At 43.4% G+C, this 21,733-nt stretch overlaps 1 protein-coding gene and 1 long non-coding RNA gene across 5 annotated transcripts in view; one reads left to right on the top strand and one right to left on the bottom strand.

The window, feature by feature from the left end:
* The window catches only part of LOC142604260 (uncharacterized), a 93,993-nt gene that overhangs the window by 28,282 nt on the left and 43,978 nt on the right, over positions 1–21,733 (top strand). The gene's annotated exons all lie outside the window — the stretch shown is intronic.
* HIC2 (HIC ZBTB transcriptional repressor 2) overlaps positions 1,748–21,733 on the bottom strand; it is an 83,243-nt gene continuing 63,257 nt past the window's right edge. For 2 of the 4 annotated variants that reach the window (XM_075769628.1, XM_075769629.1), the window contains 2 exons: positions 17,193–17,336; positions 1,748–10,978 (listed from right to left, as the gene is read on the bottom strand). In XM_075769628.1, the coding sequence (XP_075625743.1) occupies positions 9,230–10,942 (1,713 nt within the window). In that variant the 5' untranslated portion in view covers positions 10,943–10,978; positions 17,193–17,336 and the 3' untranslated portion in view covers positions 1,748–9,229. Of the gene's footprint in view, positions 10,979–15,617; positions 15,751–17,192; positions 17,337–21,733 lie in introns of all 4 variants that reach the window. The other 2 variants (XM_075769631.1, XM_075769632.1) reach the window with 2 other exon arrangements.

The following is a 21,733-nucleotide window of genomic DNA, read 5'->3' as shown; positions in this document are numbered from 1 at the left end:
AAAATTTCATTTTTAAAAAATCATTTTGTTCCCATAGAAAAGTTCCAATTTTGATGAAATTGTATCTCCTGCAGAAAAGCAAAAAACAAATGTATCATTCAAGGGTTTGACTTGATGTCTGTTTGCTCTTCAAGAAGGAGAAGGGTAGTAGAGAGAAAGCAAGTGTGGGTTTGGGAGAAAAGGAGTCCTACCAATACATGGGGGCAATGAAAGCAGAGGGAAGTAAATTCCCAGGCATTCCAGACATATCTGGTATCTTTTACATCCTGCGCTCTGCATTTCAGTTGTACATATTTCAGTGTTCCACCGCCGAGGCAGCTGCATTTCAGTTGTGAGTTATTATATGAAGAGTTTTGTATAGTTGTCACAGGATCTTACGAGATGAAAAGGAGCTGACCACGGCAAAGAAAGTAAAATAGAACATGCAATCTATTAACTATGCTGGAAACCACTTATACCACAGGGAAATGGGTGCCAGGAAGCAAAAACTTCCAGAAGAAATTAGAAAAAAAAAAAAAGTCACTGGTAGCTGGAAGAAGAGTACAGGCTCATTACCACATCTGAGCTGTTGAAAAACAGCCACTGGTTTTCTGTAGCTCTTCATCTGTTTTTCTGTTCATTTTTGTCCTTCTCTTTAACCTTGCTGGGTAAAACACATCTCCAAGGACAAATAAAAATGATTTTCTTACCAGTGCTGCTGACTTTGCAACCTGTCAGAAAACTGACTAAACTTAAAGTTCCTTCAGTCAGTCACTTTAAAATATAGTTAGCGTTGTGTTTAAAAAAAAAGGGGGGGGGGAGGGGGAGAAAAAAGAAATATATGAAATCAATGCCAGGGTTACTCTGCTGCACGTTAAGGCAATCCAACAGGCTCTGGGAGAAACAACAAAACCATGGTGATGAGTAGCATGACAAAGCAAAATGCTGCAAAATACTAGGCTGGGCTCTTGCATTATGGCGAAGGTGCTTAATTTGTTTCCATTAAATAGGTGTTTTATTGAAGGATCCTTAGATGCAAAAAGCTGGCCTGGGAACCAGAAAAAACCATTAAGAACCCAGGCCAAGGAAACGTTAATTAATTTTGTGAGGGTCACACCTAACCTGCCCAAGGAAAAACGTCTGGATCTGAACATTTGAGAGGCTGAAATCTGCAGTGGGTGCTTTTGTTGTTACTTACAGCCATCTTTCCTGGAAGCATTTCCCCTTTTTACCTGCAGCACAGGTGGATGGAGAACCATAATTTATTTTAGGAAACTTTTCTGCCTTAGCTCCTTCTCTGCTCTGCAAAGATGTGCCCAGGGACTTAGACTTACAGCCCAAATGGACTGAAGGGGTTTATGGATCAGCAGTTCCATCTACCATCTACTTTCTCTGACAAACACTGCTTTCAAACTGTGGTTAGGACAAAGCAGGGGTAACTTTTCAAAAACAGCCCCAACTTGCTCAGGGTCACAACAAAAAAGGTGAAATTATGATTCCTCCATTATCCACTGCCTGCACATTTACTGTACGCCAGCCTGGCCCATGCACTTCATCCCTTCTTATATTCTAATAAGGATCGGATTTTGGCTTATGAGCAAAATGCATAGGTGTATAAAATGAGAAGTTGTGTGCAGCTCTTTAGGCTATGGATGGAGGGAGGGGGTTCTGCTTTGGGAAGCAGCTGGTTTGGATCCCTGGACAAGAATAAATGAAAACATGGATAGAGTCAGCTATAGGAACAAGGTGAACTCTAGAGCAAAAGATGTAATTTTTCAATCAAGCTTTTAATGAAAAGATCATAAAATAACAGTTTCTCATCACTGTACATTAAGACTGCAAATTTCTGAATGCTGAGATCATATTATAATTTCTGTATCTTTTTATATGACACTTGAGTTGAAGCCACAACTATGTGTGGCTCTGACCTGAATTCAAGCTCTTGAAGGAAATGAACAGAACATTGCAGCAGGAATGTCGGCCTTTTCCTTGCCCTCCCCTCCTTTCCCCCTCCTCAGGAAACATCCAGGGCTCCTAGACTGACTGATAGTTAAGGCTTAAAATTAAAAAAAAATGAGAGAGATGCAACATCCCTTTTTCAGTTGTATTTAAAACATTAAAATAAAATGGGGAAAAATATCCAGCCAGTCAGAACAAGATCTTCTCCTCATGGAAAAGTTATCCCCAGCCAGTCAAAACTCCTGTGGAAGTTAGAGCAACAGTTGTGCTAGGTGCTTCAATTGATAACTTGTGAATGAGAAAGTTTAAAAAATGTCCCACTCCTCAAGGAAAGCAAGCGCTATGAAGTGTGTCCCTAACTGCCAACAAATGTAGCATGAAAGATTCTGGTTTAAACCTTCCCTACTGCATCCCACAGCGTCTGCTGTGTTCAAAGAACACTGATCCATCATTCCCCATGTGTTCAACACTGGGCTTCAAAATACTTAGGAAAATTGGGGAGGGAAGGGGAAGAGGATGGTGACAGGAGACCAGTGAACAAATTTCTAGCTCTAAACTTATGTTTTGGTATTTTTGAGTCCAGTTAGTTAAAACAAGGAAAGCTGAATAAATAGCCATTCTGTTGTGGCACAGAGATGAAGGAGGGCTGAAAGGAAGAAGCCTTCCTCACGACGAGGTCCAGCAAGGAGCCTTACAGCAGAGCTGGAAATGCCTCACAAGGGATCCCAGATCTTTTCCTTTTGCAAGGAAAGCAGCAATTTTAGTGAGTCTAATGGAGAATCATCAAAGGTAAAATTTCTTACCCTACTCTGAAAAAATGCATAATACAAGGAGTGGAAAGGGGTTGAGAATCAGCTGCTGCTTGCCTGCTTGTCTCCTGCACTAAAATCAGGACAATAAAGTACCACAGGACTTAAAACATTGCAGAAGCTACTTTCAGCTATTGAAAGCAACTCCCAAATTTTATTTTTCAAGAATATGGCCAGTTCTGGAGTGCAAGAGTAGGCTTATGAGAAGAAAGGGGTTTATAGTAAATGGAGAGACTTTATTGATGTTGAACAAATCATTAAGTTTAAACAAAAAGTAAGAAAAAATGCTAGAAGTCTATCGAATTATTCCAGAATTACAGCTCAGAGCTCATTTAGATTTTAAACTCTTGTTTAAATAAATGTTTATTCAAACATGCTATCTCAATGCTGAGCATTTCTGCTGTCTGGGGAGAGTTAGAGGGTTACTATCTAGAGCCTCTCAAACCCATTTAAAATGTAGGGAGCTTTTGTCTCTGGTTTTGGTTTGCTTTTCCCTGAACTCCAGCACAGCTGATTGGAAAGGTTTCTGAATTTGGCAAATATCCAGAAATCAACAAACATGCTAATTTTTAAGGCTGTAGCAGGTCCCTAACTGCTAACTCCACCAATACTGGAACAAGAAGCTTTGTAAAATACAGCTTTTCCCAGGGACTCTGGCCACCTTACACCACAGGAAATCTCATGCTTCGGTATAGTTTGCAAGGCCCATCACAAGATGGCACAGAGACTGTTGGGTTTGGCACGAAGCTTCCTCTAGCTGTCTTAGGCATCGACTCCCCACCTTTGAGATCCTTATTGCTACCACCGTAAACAGCAAGTGGGGGATGAGGGGGACTTTAGTGTCCTTCAGGCAGGACAACAGACTTGTCTCAGTCACAAGCTGCAATCGGAAGCACACAACCGTTCCTCTGATGACTTTTACCTTCCCGGGTTTTGCCAGCAGTCACTTCAGAATTCGTTTTGTTTCACTGAGTGCGCTGGATGTTTCCCTCGTCAAGACCCATACTCCTGCTTTTCAGAACTGAAGCGACACGGTAAAATACTGCTAACCCAGACTTTGAACCTGCACTGCTTGAAAACAATGCTTTCCACACACACACGAGAGAGAGGAAAAAAAAAAAAGAAAAACAAAAACCAAAACAGGAATCTTTAAAGAGTGACACTGTAAATGGAAACATTTAAATACAGCAAAACATAAATTCCTCTTCTATGCAAAGCTACAAAAGTCCAGTCTTTGTATTGTCTTCACAGGTTATGGTTTATGGCTATGCTGAGAGTCTCTGAGATTCTTTTTTTTTAATATATTTTTTTCATTTTTTTGAAATCCTGTAGAGAAGACCCTGCGGACACATCTTTGTGTTTGCAACTTTCTGAATTACATTGCAAAACTGTGCATACAGAATCTGAGAAATAAATACATTCATTACTGCACATACATATTGATACAAAAACAACACTGTCAAATAGTGTTTGCACCATCTTTGTTAGATATTAAGACCAGGCAAAATTAATATTTCATTTTCCATCAGCCCCCCCTCAAATATTTGAGGTGGCTTTGGTGTAGAAGGTAAAAGCTACAAAGGGTCAAGACTAATGATGAGGAGCTTCTTTTTTTTTAAACTTTTTTTTTTTTTTTTTTTTTTTGGCTTCAGCAGTATTTTAGCAAACCATCTTCATTGGTCATCTTTAGACTGTTCTAACATGCAAATCAAGCTTAGGTTTCCACCAAGAAAGACTTAGGAGTTTTGGTTGGGCTCTGCACATGACTGTAAGGTCTGGAGTGAATCATTCCAGCTCGTTTAATTAAAAGGTGGCTCAGATGGTCTGAACAGTACAGCTCTGAACAGGAGGCGGCAGCTCCGTGCTCTTGCCCCACACCAGACCATTAAAGCTACCCCAGACAGCACAGGGAGATCAGCCACCTCTGCGACAGCCCCTGCCTGGCGCAGAGGGGCAGTTCAGAGTTGTGCGTACTCTTCCAGGTCAGCAGCCACAAAGTCTCACAGAAGCTGCGTGTCAATAGCTCTTTGGTGTCTTCTGTGATCTTTGTGGTTCCTGCTAACTCCCCCAAATGCACAGAGCTAGGCTTTTGGGTTTTTTTTCCAGGAATTTATTTTTGGAGGTTTTGCAGTTAAAGGATTGGAAAGCAGCTCAGCCCAGCTCCCTGTGGCTAACGTTAAGGAGATGTGCTGGGTCAGCAGCTCCCACCATCTTCTGACAACATCCTTCTCTATCTCTAGAGCTTCTCACATCTCTCTCTACCCTCTTGGTACCCTCAGACTCCTCTGAGGAAGAGGTAGGCTGGAATGCCTCTGCAATAGTGCCTGGGTCTCACTCCCAGCAATATTTCTCATGGGTAGAAGACAAAAAAAAAAATATCATCTACATGCCATATTTCTAATTGCCCTCCCTCTCCCCACCCTCCCCAAGCAGTGCTAGAATGCAGGCTGGGACACAGATCTCCCCTCCCAAGCTGGGGAATGCTGCGTAGCCTTTGGAGACAAACCAATGGAAAAAGCAAAGATTAATTTTGACTGGCCCCTAGATCTGTTGAGGTCTGAAACTGTAAAAGTTTATGTAAACAATGAGATAAATATATTAGTACTTTTCTGAGCCAAGTGAGGTTCCATACTCATTCAAATGTGCTTTGGTTTAAAAAATAGTTTTGTGAATTTGGGTATGAGCTTCTTTATTCTTTTATACAACTTTTGCTATTTTATCTTTTTTTTTTTTTCCTGTTATTCCGAAAACATTCTGGAACTAAGTGACTAAAGCATATACTTAAGCTGCCTGGCCTCTTTTTTTTTCTTTTTGTTTGTTTTTAAATTGTTTTATTCCTCTTGAGGCTCTTTGTGTATTTAAAAAAAAATTAAAATAAAATTAAAAAAAACAAATATGCAACTCCCTCCCCCCCACCCTAAAACTCTTAAAATCTTAAATATGAAACTAGTGTTTTGCTTTCTCATTAAAATACAGAAAAATGTTTGATACAATACTATGTCGTACAAATGCAGTTGAGTGTTTAGGCCCCAAGCAGGCCTGAAACAGTCCCTGAAGTTTTGAGTAATATTAGTTATTCATTATTACTGTCACAATTTGGAAAATGTTGTTTATACTCAATCTATGGAACACAACTTTACACAGCTACTTGAAAAAAGAACAAAATTTCCTTTTGTACAATACTCTTGCTGTACACAGACTTTATGTCGTATTGTTTAAGTGCTGGGGAGGGGATAAAGGAAAAAAAATAGATGCTCCAAAAAAAATTTTTTAAAAATAGCATTGGGTCCTGAAAATTCAACATGATTCTTGAGGATTAAGAAGCAAATGAAGAGGGGGCCTGGAGGTGGGGGGAGAGGCTACATCACCCACACACATTTGTAAAAATGGAATTAAACCAGGGGGAGCAGGTTATTTGCCCACTGAGGAGCTCACTGCTTCCTTGGGCTGCTCTGTCGCTCGGCTCAGTTGGTCACAGCTTGAACTGCTGTCCCAAGGATGGCTTCTGCACAGACACCCACCTGCTGTCCCCTTTGCTGGCTGCGTGCCGCGGTGGCGGCCCCGTCTCAGCAAACTGCAGGGCCACAAGTGAACGGGGGAAACCCGCATCCAAAACCTGCAGCGGGGGGCAGGGCTCATCCCCGGCCATGCCCTTCTCACTAAGGGAGCTAAGAGTTGTTTTGAAAATCTGAACTTGATGGGTCCTTAGCCAGCCGGCAGCAAGGGGAGCCTGCTCTGGCTGCACCGTAAGCCAGTGTGGGATGCAGCTCAGGTTTAGGGTGGTTGGAGGGAAGGTAAAGGAAGGGTGAAAGCGCCTAGGAACTAATCTTGCACGGCTGTCCCTGGGCCCTGCTGAGACTTGCTCTGAGAAAAAGGTAGATGGCAAGGCCTTCCCTGTCCTCCCCAAAGACTATTCTGGGGACATTTGTGGGGGGGTTGGCAAGGAATCAAGGAGAAAAGATTCAATATCTATTCAAAATGTAGAAGTGCTAAAGACACTAAAACCTCACCCAACGCCCCAAAAGAAAACAGCGCATCTCAGCACAATTATTAGAAAAAAAACCCCTAAAGTCCATGCTCCCCTCTCACACTCCACAGCTCGCAGGCATCCGGGAGCAAGCAGACAATGGCACTGGGAGAAGCACACTGGAGCGCAGTAGGCGAGAGGGGCAAGCGTGTTCCCTGTAACAAGACACCAGGCCAAGGCTCAGCGCCTTCGGGTTCTCTATTGCTTGGAGCCTGGATTCCAGTTTCCTCAGTTCATTCAATTGACCCAAAAACTTCTTATGGACTAGTCTACCTTAACAAAAACAAAAAACAAACAAAAAAAACCCAATAGAAAAATGAAGCTTATATTTCTTTGTTTTAGTCAAACATGCTCACTTTTTTCTTTTTTTTTTTCTTTTTTCTTTTTTGGTCAAAACTTAAAAAAAATTGGTTTTGTTTTTTAAAAAAGACAAAATGTGAGGTTTGGTAAACCTTACACATAGAGACTATACTGGATTGAGTGGAGAATTAAAAAAAAAAAAAAAGAAAAAACACAAGTGTAAACCTTACTCAATTCAGAAGGGATGATTCTACTGGCTGTGAATTTTTACCACCACAGTCACGAGAGGCTTGAAATAAGCCATAGCTTTCCACAAGGTCACGCCAACAAAGTCAAGAGGGCCAAGAATTGGTGGGCTAAGTTCTCTGTCTTCTCTCCTAAACCAATAGCAGCTGTTGGCTGTGATGTCTTATGCAGATGTTGCAAGAACATTTTGTTTCTTTTTCTTTTCATTTTTCTTTTTTTTTTTTTTTTGTGTGCGTGTGTTAAATTGTCTAAAAGGGAGGATATGAAACACTTTGGTTTGCTTTTTCCTCCTCTCCCCCACCTTATTGCACTCTGGATTCTAGTAAATTATAGGCTGCTATGCCCTCACCCTCTGTCCTGCCAGGTGTTTACAGACTGACCCAGATGTGCTGGGGGAGTGGAAGATGAGGGGGACATTTTCCCCTCCCCATAGTATCCAGATTCAATAAACAAAACTGGAAAGGGCCCAGAAAGCTCAGAGAAGTTTTCTTCTTTTATCTGAAAGTGACTACAAACAGCCAAGAGACTGTGAATGAGCCAGTCCAAGCAGCCAGCACAGCCTCTGGCTCAACGTATTTTTTGCTTTGTCTTTGGCTGAGCTTTGCTTTAACATTTCCCTAGCTGACTTTTGATGGAAGGACGGGGTGGTAAAAATCCCTTAACTTTAATTTAGCTTCTACTTTTATACATTTAATTACTTACAATAAGAGAAAAAAAAATGCCTAATCTTTCACTAACCATCTTATTGTTCTCATGAATTCAAGAGGTAGCAAAGGTAACAAGTCTGTCCACACAGACTTGCTCTTTAGTGAGGGAGGAAAGCTAAAAACATACACACACACAAAAAATAAAATAAAAAATAATAAAAAAGTACCTAAGGAACTTGTAGCAAGTCCAGCCTACATCAAACCCCCTCCCCGCCCACCCACCCTAGAATTAACCTCAGACCTTCCAGTTCAAACATTCACATAAACGTTACAATGGTTTTTCCTTTAATAAAACAAGTACCTCTAAGCAAAGAATATTCATACGAAACTACTAGAAAAGTAAAGACGACCCCCTGCTCACTGAAAGAAATTCCCAGGGCATCCAGTCCCTGTTCAGTCATGGGTAAGGCAGAAGAGGTTTGTGTGTTTTGTGGGAAAAGGTGGCGTGTGGTTACGTGTGCCAAGGATAAAGATCAAAACCAAAAGAGGGAGGGATGGTGAGGAAGCATCGCCATTTCTGGCTGGTGCACACCTAGGTAGACTGCTCTCCCCACCATCACCAGCCCAGGGGAAGGGTGGTGGGTTCTACCACGGATATGGCTTTCCCACAGTATCCAAAGGGGCTGCCAACTCTGTGAGATGGTCCACAGACACAGCTTCCGCACTTGTGAATGCAACGCTACGTTATTTCACAGCTACTTAGGCCACTGAAAAGGTGTACTGAATTTGCTTTTTAATGGCAAGAAATGCCCCTACTGAAATTGGTTTTAAGAGAGGAGGTGAGTAGGGTGACAGTAACGTGAAGGAAAGAGGCGGGGAATGGGCAGCCAGCAGAGGTCGAAAGTTCCCCATGATCCCCCTACCTGCTCCAGATAATCAATATGGCAATGAAGTCGATGTCCGCAAAAAGAAGTGGCATTTCTTGCCAGACCACCAAGATTTGGAGGGAGAGTTAGGCTAAATGCATCAGCTTGGCTGTGGACCTTTCTTTTTTTTAAAAAAAGGGAAAAAAGGAACTTTTTTTTTTAAATGTTAAAGCTACATTTGTTTAGGCCTCCCATGACTGAACAGAGTATGGGGAGTTGCCCCCTTTTTTGTTTGTTTTTTTTTTTCTTTTTGTTTGTTTTTTTTTTTTAAGCAGCAAGTCTACGGAAAGGTAAATCACTGCGGATGGGCTCGAAGCTCATTCTGGAGTCTTTGGCTTATGTGGGAGAGGTATGCATTCGCAGGTGGCTGATCAGATTGCGCTGCTGGGTGAATTTCCCACCACACAGTTGACATTCGTAGGGTTTTTCTCCTGAGTGGACACGCATATGCTCTGTCAGTCGGTACTGCCGGGTAAAGCGCATCCCGCATTCCTCGCAAGCAAAGGGCTTGAGCCCCAAGTGGCTGCGCATGTGTCGTGTCATGGTGCCCCGCTGCGTAAACATCTTGCCGCAGATGTTGCAAGGGAAGGGCCGTGTCAGCCAGTGAGTCTTCTCATGCTGTCGCAGCGTGGCTGGATCCTTGTAGCTCTTCTCGCACACTGAACACTTGAAGGGCCGGGACTCTGCAGCATAGGACTGGTTGGGGTTGGACAAATCCTCGGCTTCGTCCTTGCCGCCGTAGGTGCCTTCCTCCTTGATGTAAAGGTCTTCCTCGGTGTGCGTCTCCACGTGGGCATTGAGCTGCTCGGAGCTGGGGAAGCCTTTGCCGCAGGGGATACAGACGTACAGGTTGTCACCGTAGGCCACTGGCTCAAACCCCTCCTGTCGGTAGACATAGTTGGCACTAGTATGCCCGCCGCTCTCGCTCTCGCTCTGGCCACTGTCGTCACTGTTCTCCTTACCGTTTTCTACCTCCTCCTTACATGGGTAGGGTAGGTCTGCGCCATAGGCCCCAGCCAGACTCCGCTCCACAGACTTGGACAAGGGCCCCAGCAGGATACCATTGGGCAGCCCTTCACCCTCATCCCTATCTTTGCCCCCCTCCTTTCGGTCAAAGGCGTTGTCTTTCTTGATCCATTCCTTCTTGCGGGATGAGTGCCGGAGGCCCTTGCGCTGGCTGCTCTCTGTCAATGAGTGATGGCACTCTTCACTGAGATCCATCTCCATGGGGTCGCTGCTGTCCGCCATGCTATGAGGGGCTCCGACTCCAGACTCGTCAAACGATGAGGCACTGTTGGCTGCGGGGGCTGAGGCAGATTGGGGAGAGCCATGCTGGCTTTCACTGTGCTGTGTGTCATCGTGGGAGGCTGCAACAGGGAGTGACGGGCTTTTTTTGGACAGGTCGAGGCCTAGCTCCTGGTCACCAGTGCTCCCATTCGCACTGCTGCCCCCACCGCCATTCTTACTGGCTCCCCTGCTTAAGGAGTGACAGTTCTCTTGGTTGGAGCTGCTGATGAAGACCTCGTCATCGGAGAGCTTTCCCTTTGACAGTTCCTTTGAGTGCGAGCCCTTCAACCCCTCATTTGACCCTGAATAGCGAGCTTGGATGACCGAAGCAGTGGAAAGTCTCTGACTCCTGGCAGATCTCCCAACACCAAGGCCACCGGCCTTCCCAGCAAAGGACTTGCTGTTCCGCTTCAGCTTCTTTCTGCAGAGAGCTGCCAGGTCGTGCAGTTGGAGGTAGCTTGCTGCGGTGAGGAGAGCATTAAAGTTCTGTTCACCGGGCTGGTCAGTCGTTAAGAGCTTACCAGTATAAATAAAGTCTAAGATCTGCCGGAACACGGTGGGGTTCACCATGTCCGTGTCTAAGTTAATCAGGTTGTCATGCAGGACAAGGGATTTGAAATACATGCTGCTGGCTGCCAGGATGTTCTTATGGGCACGAAAGAGGGCATTTTCTACCACAATGATCACATCACAGAGGAAACCTTTGGCTCGTTGCTGGTTCAGCTGCAGTAGCAGTTGTTTGGCATGATTTGGCAGTTCCATCTCCACCTTCTCTTCCTTTCACCTTCACCTTACCACCTGCAAAACAGGAGGATGAGAGGTGTGAACCTGCTGTTCGCACTCGAACAAGTCTACATTTAATAGACTAGGTTAACGTGGCACAGTCTTGTTAATGTTAAGCTCAGCAATGACTAAGGAGCTCTGGGTACATTTAGCCCTGCAAGCTGTGATCCTGCTTGGAATAGAGAGAGAAGTATTTCTCATGCTAAGAGTTGATTCAAGTCTTTCAAAAATCAGATGTGTAAATCTCTTTTTACAAAAGCAATCAGCATTGGCTGGAATTACTATTAAAAAGATACCAGCACGAAAACAGTAGTTAGGTACAGGGGAAAGCTGTTTCCTGACACAAATCTGAAGGGAGGATGAGAAGCAAGAAAAAAAGAATAAAGAAGCATCTACTTCACTGCCATTTGCATATCTGAGCATGTAAAATAATTAGCATAAGCTGCAGCTTCCCTGCTTTAACATGTAGTTTGTTTCTTGGCTCTTACATGTTGAAATCTTACAACACCCAGCTGCTCTGGGGTTGAGAAAATGACATGTAACAACTAAATCCAATCACACTGAGGTGTGAATGGGAAATCTCCTTAAGAGTATGAATGGCAGCTTTAAAAACCACCCCCCCCGGCAATGTCCATATCCCAATCCATTGCCATTAAGGGCTAGAATCAACCCTGAACTGGCTGAAATTCAGAATGCTGAGCTAGCTAGTGCCACCGAATGTCTTCAACAGTCTGAAACTGTTTTCTTAAGTTAATTCTGCCCTGCCTTTAGTTTTGAAGGAATTTTGTTGAAACTGATAGAGTCAAGTAACCTATCTCAAGTCACAGTCTTTCTACCCTGAAGTACTGGGAAGAGAGGAAAGTTGTGGTTACCTCTGTGTACTTCATGTATTTCACAAAGAGTATTCACAATGTATTTTAGATACTTCTATTGGCTTTTCCAGTAGTATGCACTGTATGCAGTATCTAGTTTGAGGCGCATCAGTACTAATTTCCATTGTACGTTTGGTAGACGCTACAATACATAAAACCTAGAATTTAAAGCTGAGGCTGCATTTAGGAATCCATGATCAATTTTTTAACTTTTTTTCTTGAGTTTTTTGTTTGAAAGTGCCAACTACTACTTGTAATGGGCATTTATCTGTTAAAGTTAATTTTAAATAGTTTGTGAGGTTCAAATGCAGGAATTAAATACCAAACAGCCACCTTTAGCCCTTCACTCCCTTCCTTCCCCAGTTCATCTTACTATTGAAATAGATTTCTCTTATTGAAGGAGGAGCAGGCTATAAATCCATAGAAATTAAGAGCTTAAATTTTCTCTTAAGTCATCATCAGTTAATGTTTTTTTTGGCTTGTGAGTGCCATTACCATGTTGTGTCCCATCAGATTTCAAATGATGAAGCGTTAGACTGCATTATCTTTCTTCTGTGTCAAGTATGTGTACACAAGAGAAAAGACATAAGGAGTGATACTGTCAATATTAAGAATAACCTCCCTCAAACCTGATTCTTACTAACTGGTGATAAAAAGAAAGATTGCATTTGGCAGAAAGGTGGTAAATCTACATCATCCATTTCTGCACAACAAAAAGGTTTTGCTTTCTGAAAAATCTATCAAAAAGTAAACAAATGCAATTTTTCCTCCAATTTTGCTGCTTGACTAGCCTGGTACTTATACTTTTACCAACAGATCTGCCAAGCAGGTGCCTCCCTTTTTCCACAGGACACAATTCTTCACTTGGTTAGCTGGTCAGCCTGGTATTTGGTTACGGATTTGGTAGAACTTTGTGGCTCCTGTTCAGTGCACCAGCACCTAATTCAGCATCCATGCAGATCTCGGGGGCTCATCACCTTGACCCACAGCTAACACGGCTGCTCTGCTTTTCTGTTCTATATTGTTTCAGCAATAGATGGGAACCCAAGATGACGGTGGATTCACCACTGTGCCTTTGCACAAGTTAATGTTGTTTCCAGAGGCTTTAGAAAGGGTGGCAGCCAAAAGGAGGAAATACAGGCTTGCCATGGTGCTAGCCAGTTATTTCTTCTCTTATAGTGTTCTTCACTTATAGTGTTTCTGTCATAGAAACTCACCCTGCAGCATCACAGAAATGTGACAGAGACAGGGATTACCACTGCTGAACAGTGTTGAGCACTTTAAAAACAAGTTTTGCTGTAATTAGTTACATCAGAGTTGCAGCATGCAGGCAATGTGTCTGGTTCTAGTGGCTTGCTTCCAGAATTGCTGATTAAGAGGAAGAAGCAACAGCACAGAGGCACCAAATACCCACTTTTATCTAGCCAGGCCAGTAAAAGCACTTACTTCTGGGTCACCAAGATATATTGATAGGGAAGGACAAAAACATGGCTTGCAACATAACGCAGCACCTATATATATAAACACATCCTGCTCAAGAATAGCAAGAGACAGGCTACTACTACACTATTTCCACTACAAACATAATGGCACTTCTCCATGCACATAGCACACAAAATCCCTGGATGTGGTTTTTAAGTGTTCCATAAAGGACAAACATGGGAAAAGAAAGGAAAGCGCACAGCCAATATTTTTTGGTCTAAACTGGCTAATAAAATGAATAAAAGTATGTTACTGAAGTGAAAGCAAGCTTATTTCCCATTCATGTGGCACTTGAAGCTGGGGTCTAGAAATCTGTGTATATGTGTTTGTCTAAGCCTTTGCGAAGAGTCATGGCTTGCTGCAGCTACTTATGGGAAATATTTTTCGATTTTTACTTCTGTTTTTTTCTTTCTGCCTTAAATGATACTGAAACCAGGTAATGAGCCTGCAGGGAAAGCCCTGGAAACAGGGGTAGAATTATAGTTCTGCTTTTTACTGACCTTCATGAGGAAGATAATGTTGTTATTAAACCTCAGTATGTTCTGCAGCATAAAAATTAGCACAGTACTAGTTGTTTAAATTACCTCTATTTATCTCACATGTCAAATTTTACATAAATATTCATGTTCAGTTGGACGTAAGTATGAGGCAGATTATTGCCTTTAGTAGTTTTTAAAAGTGGTGATCAGGTTTAAGCACTATAACACTGCCTATCAAATCTGAATTTGTTAGCTGAAGTCTAACATGGATCTGGCAACCCCAACAAAATTAACGTAATGGAACAAGGCAGCAAAACCTTCAGCCAAGTTGAGAGCCCCATGTTTAAAATTTTGCCAGAATTACCCATCAAGGGCTTTTACCAGGACAGCAACATGGGTCAGAGAACACACCTCTGACTGACGTATCTTTGTTGACAAAAGCTTTATAGCATCAACCTAGCTTGTGTATCTTGTGCGGTCCTGAACAAAAATAAATCCATTCCAGATATGTTCCAGAGCTAAGCAGTTACAAACTCTTCTTTAGCAGTGATGCATTTCAGAGGTGGGCAAAGAGAGGTGTGTTGGAAAACTTGTTAGTGAAAGAGAAGCAAGCATTATTTCTTAATCTATAGAATTCCTAAGATCTCACTGCTAGCTGAAAGCATGGGACCAAAGACAACTATGAGGTTAAGTCCAATATAAAAGTTATAGCAGATCTTCCCAAACGAATGGCAGGTGCAGCCTTACAAAGGCCTTGCTATCCATTAATATGCAGAGGCTGGCTCTTAACAAACCCTGGACATTTGGATAACGTCACCACCACCAATAATGACAACAAAAGCCCCCCAAAAGCCCTGAAAAATCACAGTGGTTTATATTTCTTGTATCTCAGTATCATTTTTAAGAACCCTTCCTTTTCTGTTTTCTGCAAAAAGATAGAAAAAACAAACTCCCAGTTCAGAGGAGCCCTGGCTCAGAAAAAGCTCAGATGCATTTCTAGTAAAAAAAAAAAACCAAACCCCAGACCTCAGGAATATGTAGATGTCTCACTGGGGCCACAGTCTTTTATCATTGAATTTGGTGTGCAAAATTTCACTCCTTTGCATTTAAAACAGGATCAGAGAAGGCTTTGGACAAATAGCATTAGAGATGGTCTGTTTCCAGATTCAGGCTGCTTCCTAGTCATTCAAGACCCATAGTTTTCAGAGCAACAAACCTGCTCAAGTATTCTTGCGCAAGTTGGGAATGAAGCAAGACTGAGGCTGTCCACTACCTCCACCATATCCATGACACTGATACACAGCACATGCAGCGACATGAAAATACAGGGCACAAATCACAGAATACAGTAATGCTGCAAGCAGATGCCACACATCAAAGCTTCGCAAGCGAAGAGCTGATAGCGTCTTCATAAGCAATATTGCCCAAGGAGCTGGGTAACTGCAAGCTGCTGTGCCCAGCCTGGGCACACTGATCCCGTGGGCTTGAAGATTGTGCAGAACACACAGCCTGCTCCAGGAGCTGTGCTGCTCTCACTACAAAGCAGGAAAAACTTAATTTTGTCTCAATTTCCACGAAGACTCTGGACGTCACAGAAAATTAGATTGCCAAAGTACAGGAGAAGAGGAATCCCTTCACCCCTTTAAATGGTATAAAATCTACATATTCACTACAGATTTGATTCTCTTTCATATTGCTAAATCTCTTCCTAAAAGTAATTGCTGAATGAATGCTAAATGTGTTATCTTAGCAACCTCTGGCAGGAGATGCTATTTGATTTCATCTCTGAGTTATAGATTGCAGCATATGAATATTGTTTACCTTTTAAGAAGCAACACCAGTGAAGCAAAGAATCAATCAAAAACAGATATAAGGAATCACTCATTTCACGTAGAGGATTTGTGGATGGATGAGAAGGCTAGACACCGAGCACCTGAACAGTGAACTAACAGTACTGCAGATAAAAACCAACAAACAGATTAGATGTGATGTATCAAATTAGATGCCATTAAAGCATTAGCCTACTGCGCATGTTATAATATACCTAGGAAAAGATAGTGGCCTGCTTACTTATTTCTCCACCTTCCTAAGCAGTTGTGCTTCACTGAGCAGACACTGCAGCAGTGACCATGGGGAAGAACAAGACAACATTAAATTGTTTCCTACGTTGCTCTTTCCCACCAATTTACTTCTGCCATTAAAAATGCTGTGTCCAGCTGCTACTGGATCTGGGTGAAACTGAAACAGATGACTACTCCACCCTTCAGTTTCAGATGAACTAACTTTTTTAGAGCACTTGAAGACTCCTCTGGGAAGAGAGCTTTCCTGTTGCTCGCTGGCACAGCTGATCTTCCTCTCCCAGCATCCCAACAGAACCTACTTCCAGGACTGTCTGGAGGTATGGGTGAGGTGGGCTTTCATGGCCACTAACCTTCCCCCCAGGAACTGCAGTTGGCAGGTCATTAGCCCATGCCTTGTAAAGGTATTCACATTCCAGAGCAGCAGAGGCATAGGGAGGAATGCAAGACCTGTGTTAGCCCAAATGGTTCCCTATCCCCAGCCCCCGTGAGCAGGCAGACAGCAGAACTCAGAAACAGAGGCAAGAACATGCATTTTCATCATTGGCAATGGAGCAGCAAAAGGTCTGAGGTGGGCTTAAGCAGAAAACAGGATGCAGCACCCTCGTTCTTCCCACAGGAATATCTTTCACTTCAAAATAGGTAAGACCAACATGTCAAGTTACTCAGGGAGAGGTCTGCAAAGCTGGGGAAGGGAGAGAAAGCAACATGCAGGGCAGAGCAGGATGTGCAGCTGATGTTGCAAGTGTGGACATGGAAAAGAGAAGGAGAATGGAGGATCATTTTGCAGAGGATACCACATCAGCAAACTTAAAGTGGACCTTGTTTAGTTTGTTACATTCCAATCGGTGCCAGGCAGAACTGCCCTCCCGGCTCCCTGAAGCAGCTCTTGCAGGACTCCCACAGAAACAGTATAGCTTTGCTTATGGACACAAGCACCTGTTTGATACCTCTGTGCGGCAACATTTGGACATTAGGTATGTGGGCAATACATGCTCAACTGCTACCAGCTCCTGGCCCAAAAAGGAGAGAAGAAAAAAAGTCAGATGATTTCCCCAGTTCCTTCTCTTTCCTGTTCTAGAATACCAAGGAGAGCCCAACACAGCTAGGCCCTTCTCTACTGCATGGTAAACTGCCCAGGGAAGGGGAATCTCCATGGGTGAAAAGGGTAGAGGTCCTATGTGCATGAAAGCACTAACATCAGGAGAGCAAAGTGATTTCCAGTCAGTGCAAGGCTGCAGCAAAGCAGGAACACCTTGCTATACAAGCTGAGACTACGAGCAGTAGAATGCAGATTAACCACTTGGTTGCCGCTTACCATGCCAGGTACATTGGGCTAAAGGCACCTCCATCCAGTGCTGCCCGACGTGCCAGGTACATCCCATGATGTTCCATTGAAATCACAACAGGCCATCAATAGAACGTGGCTGCACGGATGCAGAATGGAGAACCAGCAGGGACGCTGTTAAATGCAATTAAAAAACTGCAATCAAAATTGAAATGTACATTTTAAAACGGCCACCTGCCTTAAATATGTAACTACTAGAACAACCTCCCCTCCACCCATCTCCCCAGAACTGCTGAACTGTGATGGAAACAGAGCAGAAGGCCTCTGCAAGTTTCTTGATGACTCTCTCTGGCCACCTCCATTCAGAACTCCCAATGACACTGAGCTTCAGGAGGACCACTCCATATACATCCAAGAACAGCAGATCCCAGGATGTCTGCACCAGCTTTCTTCTGCCCAGAAATTCAGGCAACTAAATATCACCATTTAGAAATGCTTCTACAACAAGAAAAGCTGGGCGTTCAGAGCTTCACGATCTCGTTCCCCACACAGTACAGGCAATGGAAGTCAAACACTTAAATGGTGATCCTCTATGTTGTCCCCATTTCCCTGTCCCCCTTCCCAAGCCTTTGAAACCTGTTCTTCTAGATATGTTATGGCATTGAGCCAGGCTGGGTCCTTTGGCTTTTGTTAGTGCAAGAGGGAAAAAAAAATACTGTATACCCTCTCTTATTTATAATGATGCTTCACTGATAATTTAATCTATGTTCTTAGAGACTAGAGGTCAAGTTGATTCATGGTGATCTGCAGCTGATACAAGAGTCACAAAACTGAAGATACATAATTCCATTCTTCCCTGCCCCAAGGAAAAAGCAACATTTTTTCCATGTGAGGGAAAGGCACATCCCATAGATACATAGCTTGTCAAGCTTAGGGTATCCTCTGCAGTGTGTATCCTCCATCCCCCAGAGTTCCTGTAATCAGCTCCAGCAGGGTTATCAAGGAGGATAGTCTCAAGGCAGATGCTAAGCATAGGTCCCTCTCTGCAAGTGCAGTGCTGCCCCAGTGAAAACAAACCCCCCCCCCCCCCCAAAACAGAACAGAAATAACCCTGCAGCCTTGCAGGGATTTAAAATAGGTTTTTAGACTCTCATGTCTTGTCACGTTGATGGCTGCACGTCTCCAGCCATGCTGCTGGAGATAGAAATCTTACATTTAAAAAGTTAGGAGAATATTGATTATCATTTCAACCTTAAAAGATAAAAGGCCAAAGGAAAAAAAAAAAAAAAACCTTACAATAATTAATGTGATTGGATTAGAGAGAACGTAAAGGAGAACACTGGCCTGGCAGATAGAAATTGTCTTTGTGAAAAGGACACTGAATGTAAGGAGACGTTTCTTCATTCTTCCTGGACATCTGGTGGGCTCAGGCCCAGCATAGTCTTCCCATCATTCCCACCTGCATTCTTATCTCCACAGTTCTGTAACTAAATCTCTTCTACACTGAACTAATAGGTTTTTTGTATTCAGATTGCCCTGTTTTGACTCCTATAGATGGAAGATTTTTAAATCTTGTCAATACAATGAAGAAGTGAAATGTAAGCGAGTATTTGCTTACTGACCAGGTCTATGCTGAACCAAAAGCATTTGCTGAACTAGTCTGAATGGACCACTGCCAGCATGAACAGGCCAACTCATATTTTAACAGTGTGCAACTTTAACGGGGCAGAGCCCCAGGGATTTGGAGCTCCCCCAACTCCAAGAGATCACACACTCTAGACTGCATACGAGCAACATGCTACTGGCTGCATCTGCCAGCATCAGGACTCTAAAACACTCAGCAATACCAGCAATACTCAGCTTAAGAAAGGCTGAATGCTGCATAAAGGTATTTCTTGGACAGGTTTCGAGACAGCAGCTCAAATGCAGATTTACACCCAGATTACAGCAATTTGCTTCTTGCTACTGTGAACGGATGAAGCAAGCAGCTCTTCTCCGTAGTTGTATTTCCCCTCTAGGGCAGAGATTAGCAGAGAACTGCTTAAAACAAAGGTGTTTCCTACTGTTAGAACATCACACTGCAGTCAGAAATGAAGCTTCCTGCCAATTCCTAAACAGAGCCAGGGTATATTATACATTTATTTTCACTGCTGACATGAAGGAGCCTAAGACTACCCAAACCCTTTAGTGGGCGGAGAAGAGAAGAGGCACGAACATCGTAGATCTTGTCAAGCAGACCCAGGCACTAAAAATTCCTGCATATCTGCAGAGCACAGTTGATCTCAGGAACACAGCAGTGGCACAAAACAAATAAAGTCTCAGAAGCTGGTGAGCAGCATAGATGTTGGGGTCTTCTGCAGCCCTGCAACAACTGAGCAAGTTCAGCTCCAACTGTACCCTCATTACAAGTGGCAAAGGCAGCTCTGATGTCCCATGCTGATGTAATGACTCCTTGTTGCTGTAAAGCACCCACATATTCAGTGGAGTAGCTCAGCTCACACAGGAGGAGGGATACCCTTTACCCATCCACCAGTTAATGCCCCTTTGGTATGCAAAATTCCTCTGTTTCCCAGCTACCTTTGAGCCTTGATGCACAGAATTCTCCCTTTACAATGCAAGAATTTAGGACATGACTAAAGGATTGTTGCTACCTCTCAGCTAATCCTAGAGCGTTTGGCAGAGTCAACAACTCTATGAATTACATGGAGTGAGAAGATGCTTCTGGTCCTAAAAGCTTGGGACTTGTCCTTCAGGATGGTAGGCCAGAGTTGGCAGGGGGTTCACAGGGTGGCAGCTTCAGCTGGGCATTGCTCTGGGGGCAAAAGCACACAGCACTGTGGAGAAGAAAGAATGTCATGACCCTTTTCCAACTTTTCCCAACTGTCTTACTGCACCCTCCCAGTTGCAGCACAGCTTTAGGGCTCTGAGTCACCACAGGTACAAGCTGATAGCTGGGTTGTGAAACACAGCAATAGTGGAGCAAATGCATGGCCCTTCCAGCTGTCCCTGCAACTGGGGAGGGATCTCCAGGACAGGCATGAGGCAGGCAGCTGGGAGTGTTAAATCCACTAGTGATTGTGACTCAGACCCCTTAGTTACGGGGTTTGTTAGAGCAAACAAGGCCCCAGAGTACTGGGAGAAATGGGAGAGGGTTTGATAAAGATCCTCCCAAATGGCCTGCTTATTTTTATTTCTTGGGTGGACTCAGCAGACTTTTCTGCAGAGAGAAGCAGTCTGCACCAGAGTATCTGCGTACAGAGTACTGCTAATATCATGAACTTGTTGCAATAGTTAACACTGAGCTTCGTGCTGAGGGTTGCAGGAAGGACATGGGTAGTAACAGCCTCAGACCAAAATGTCATCTCTCTCACCACATGCCAAATACCAGTGAGCACAGAAACAAACTTTGCTCTCTCATTTTCTTCTACAAAACCCAATCTCATTCCCTTATCTCATGCATACCTGCAAATGCAGCAGCAGTTCTCCTTAACATAAATAAACAATGCCTTAAATACAGCACCTTTTGCACTTTATCCACCATTTTTTCTTTTTTTTTCCCCAAGAACTGACCAGGTACTCATCCCTGTACCTCCCGGAGAAATCTTTGTCTCTAAGCCCTGCTCCTGTGAAGCCTTTCAAGCAAACCACTGTTTACGAATCTGTCCAGGCTGTATCAAGACTGTACTGCCTGCCAAATGTCCCTCCAAATCAGATGCCTAACTGATCATCCTGAACTCTCCCTCATACGTTTGGTTCTTTGCAACCACCAAAAAGTATTCCTGCAATTCTGAGCCTGGCAAATGAGAGGATGCCAGAAAGCTGCTATTGTTTGTAAAAGAAGAAAGACTAACAGACTCAAAGTTTTGCAAACTATCTGCATTGCATCCTAATCTGTCCAAGCTGAAGATAACCAATGGAGAAAGCAGTGTTTACTCATTTTCAAAATTCTTCATTTCTTTGGCTGCCTCTCCTCAGCCACTGCTTCCCATTTTGACTGTTTTGTTCCTCAGTCTTCTTAACTTGAGAGTTCAGACTTTCTTTAAACTCAGCTCACAGGCTGCATATGCTTCCAAAATCCACCTCTTCCCAGCAAGGCTCCCATCCTGCCATCCTTATCCTGCAGCACTGCACAACTGTGGTGCAGGGCTGCAGAGATCTCACGCACATTTCGCCAGCCTTCTCTGTCAGGCAGTTTCTCAGCTTTGGGGATTACAGCCCTAGGCACCTTATGAAAGGCAGCCCAGCAAGGTCATGGGGTGCTGAAAACTTTGCTACGATCCAAAGTAAAGGATCTTCCTCCTTTCCTTCCCTACACACTATTCTTGTCAAAGTCAAGAATTTTCTGGCAGTCCTCAAAACACATAAATTATAGGCTCTTGTCCTGAATCAAGACTTAAAACATCTCTCCATTTAAAAAAAGTGGGAGGGGAGGAGCAAGGCAGAGAGGGAAGGTACTTTTGCCCTAGATTTGGTTTTGAAAAGGGGATTGGCAGCCTATGCATGTGCTTTACCCTGTAATCTGGAAGCTCCTCAGGACAGGACCCCTAGAAGCATTTTATACTAAACTATAT

Source organism: Balearica regulorum, chromosome 17 (assembly GCF_011004875.1).
Source record: "Balearica regulorum gibbericeps isolate bBalReg1 chromosome 17, bBalReg1.pri, whole genome shotgun sequence".
Lineage (NCBI taxonomy): Eukaryota > Metazoa > Chordata > Aves > Gruiformes > Gruidae > Balearica > Balearica regulorum.
Note: the sequence above shows the minus strand (reverse complement) of the source record. Positions and strands in the feature narration are given on the sequence as shown.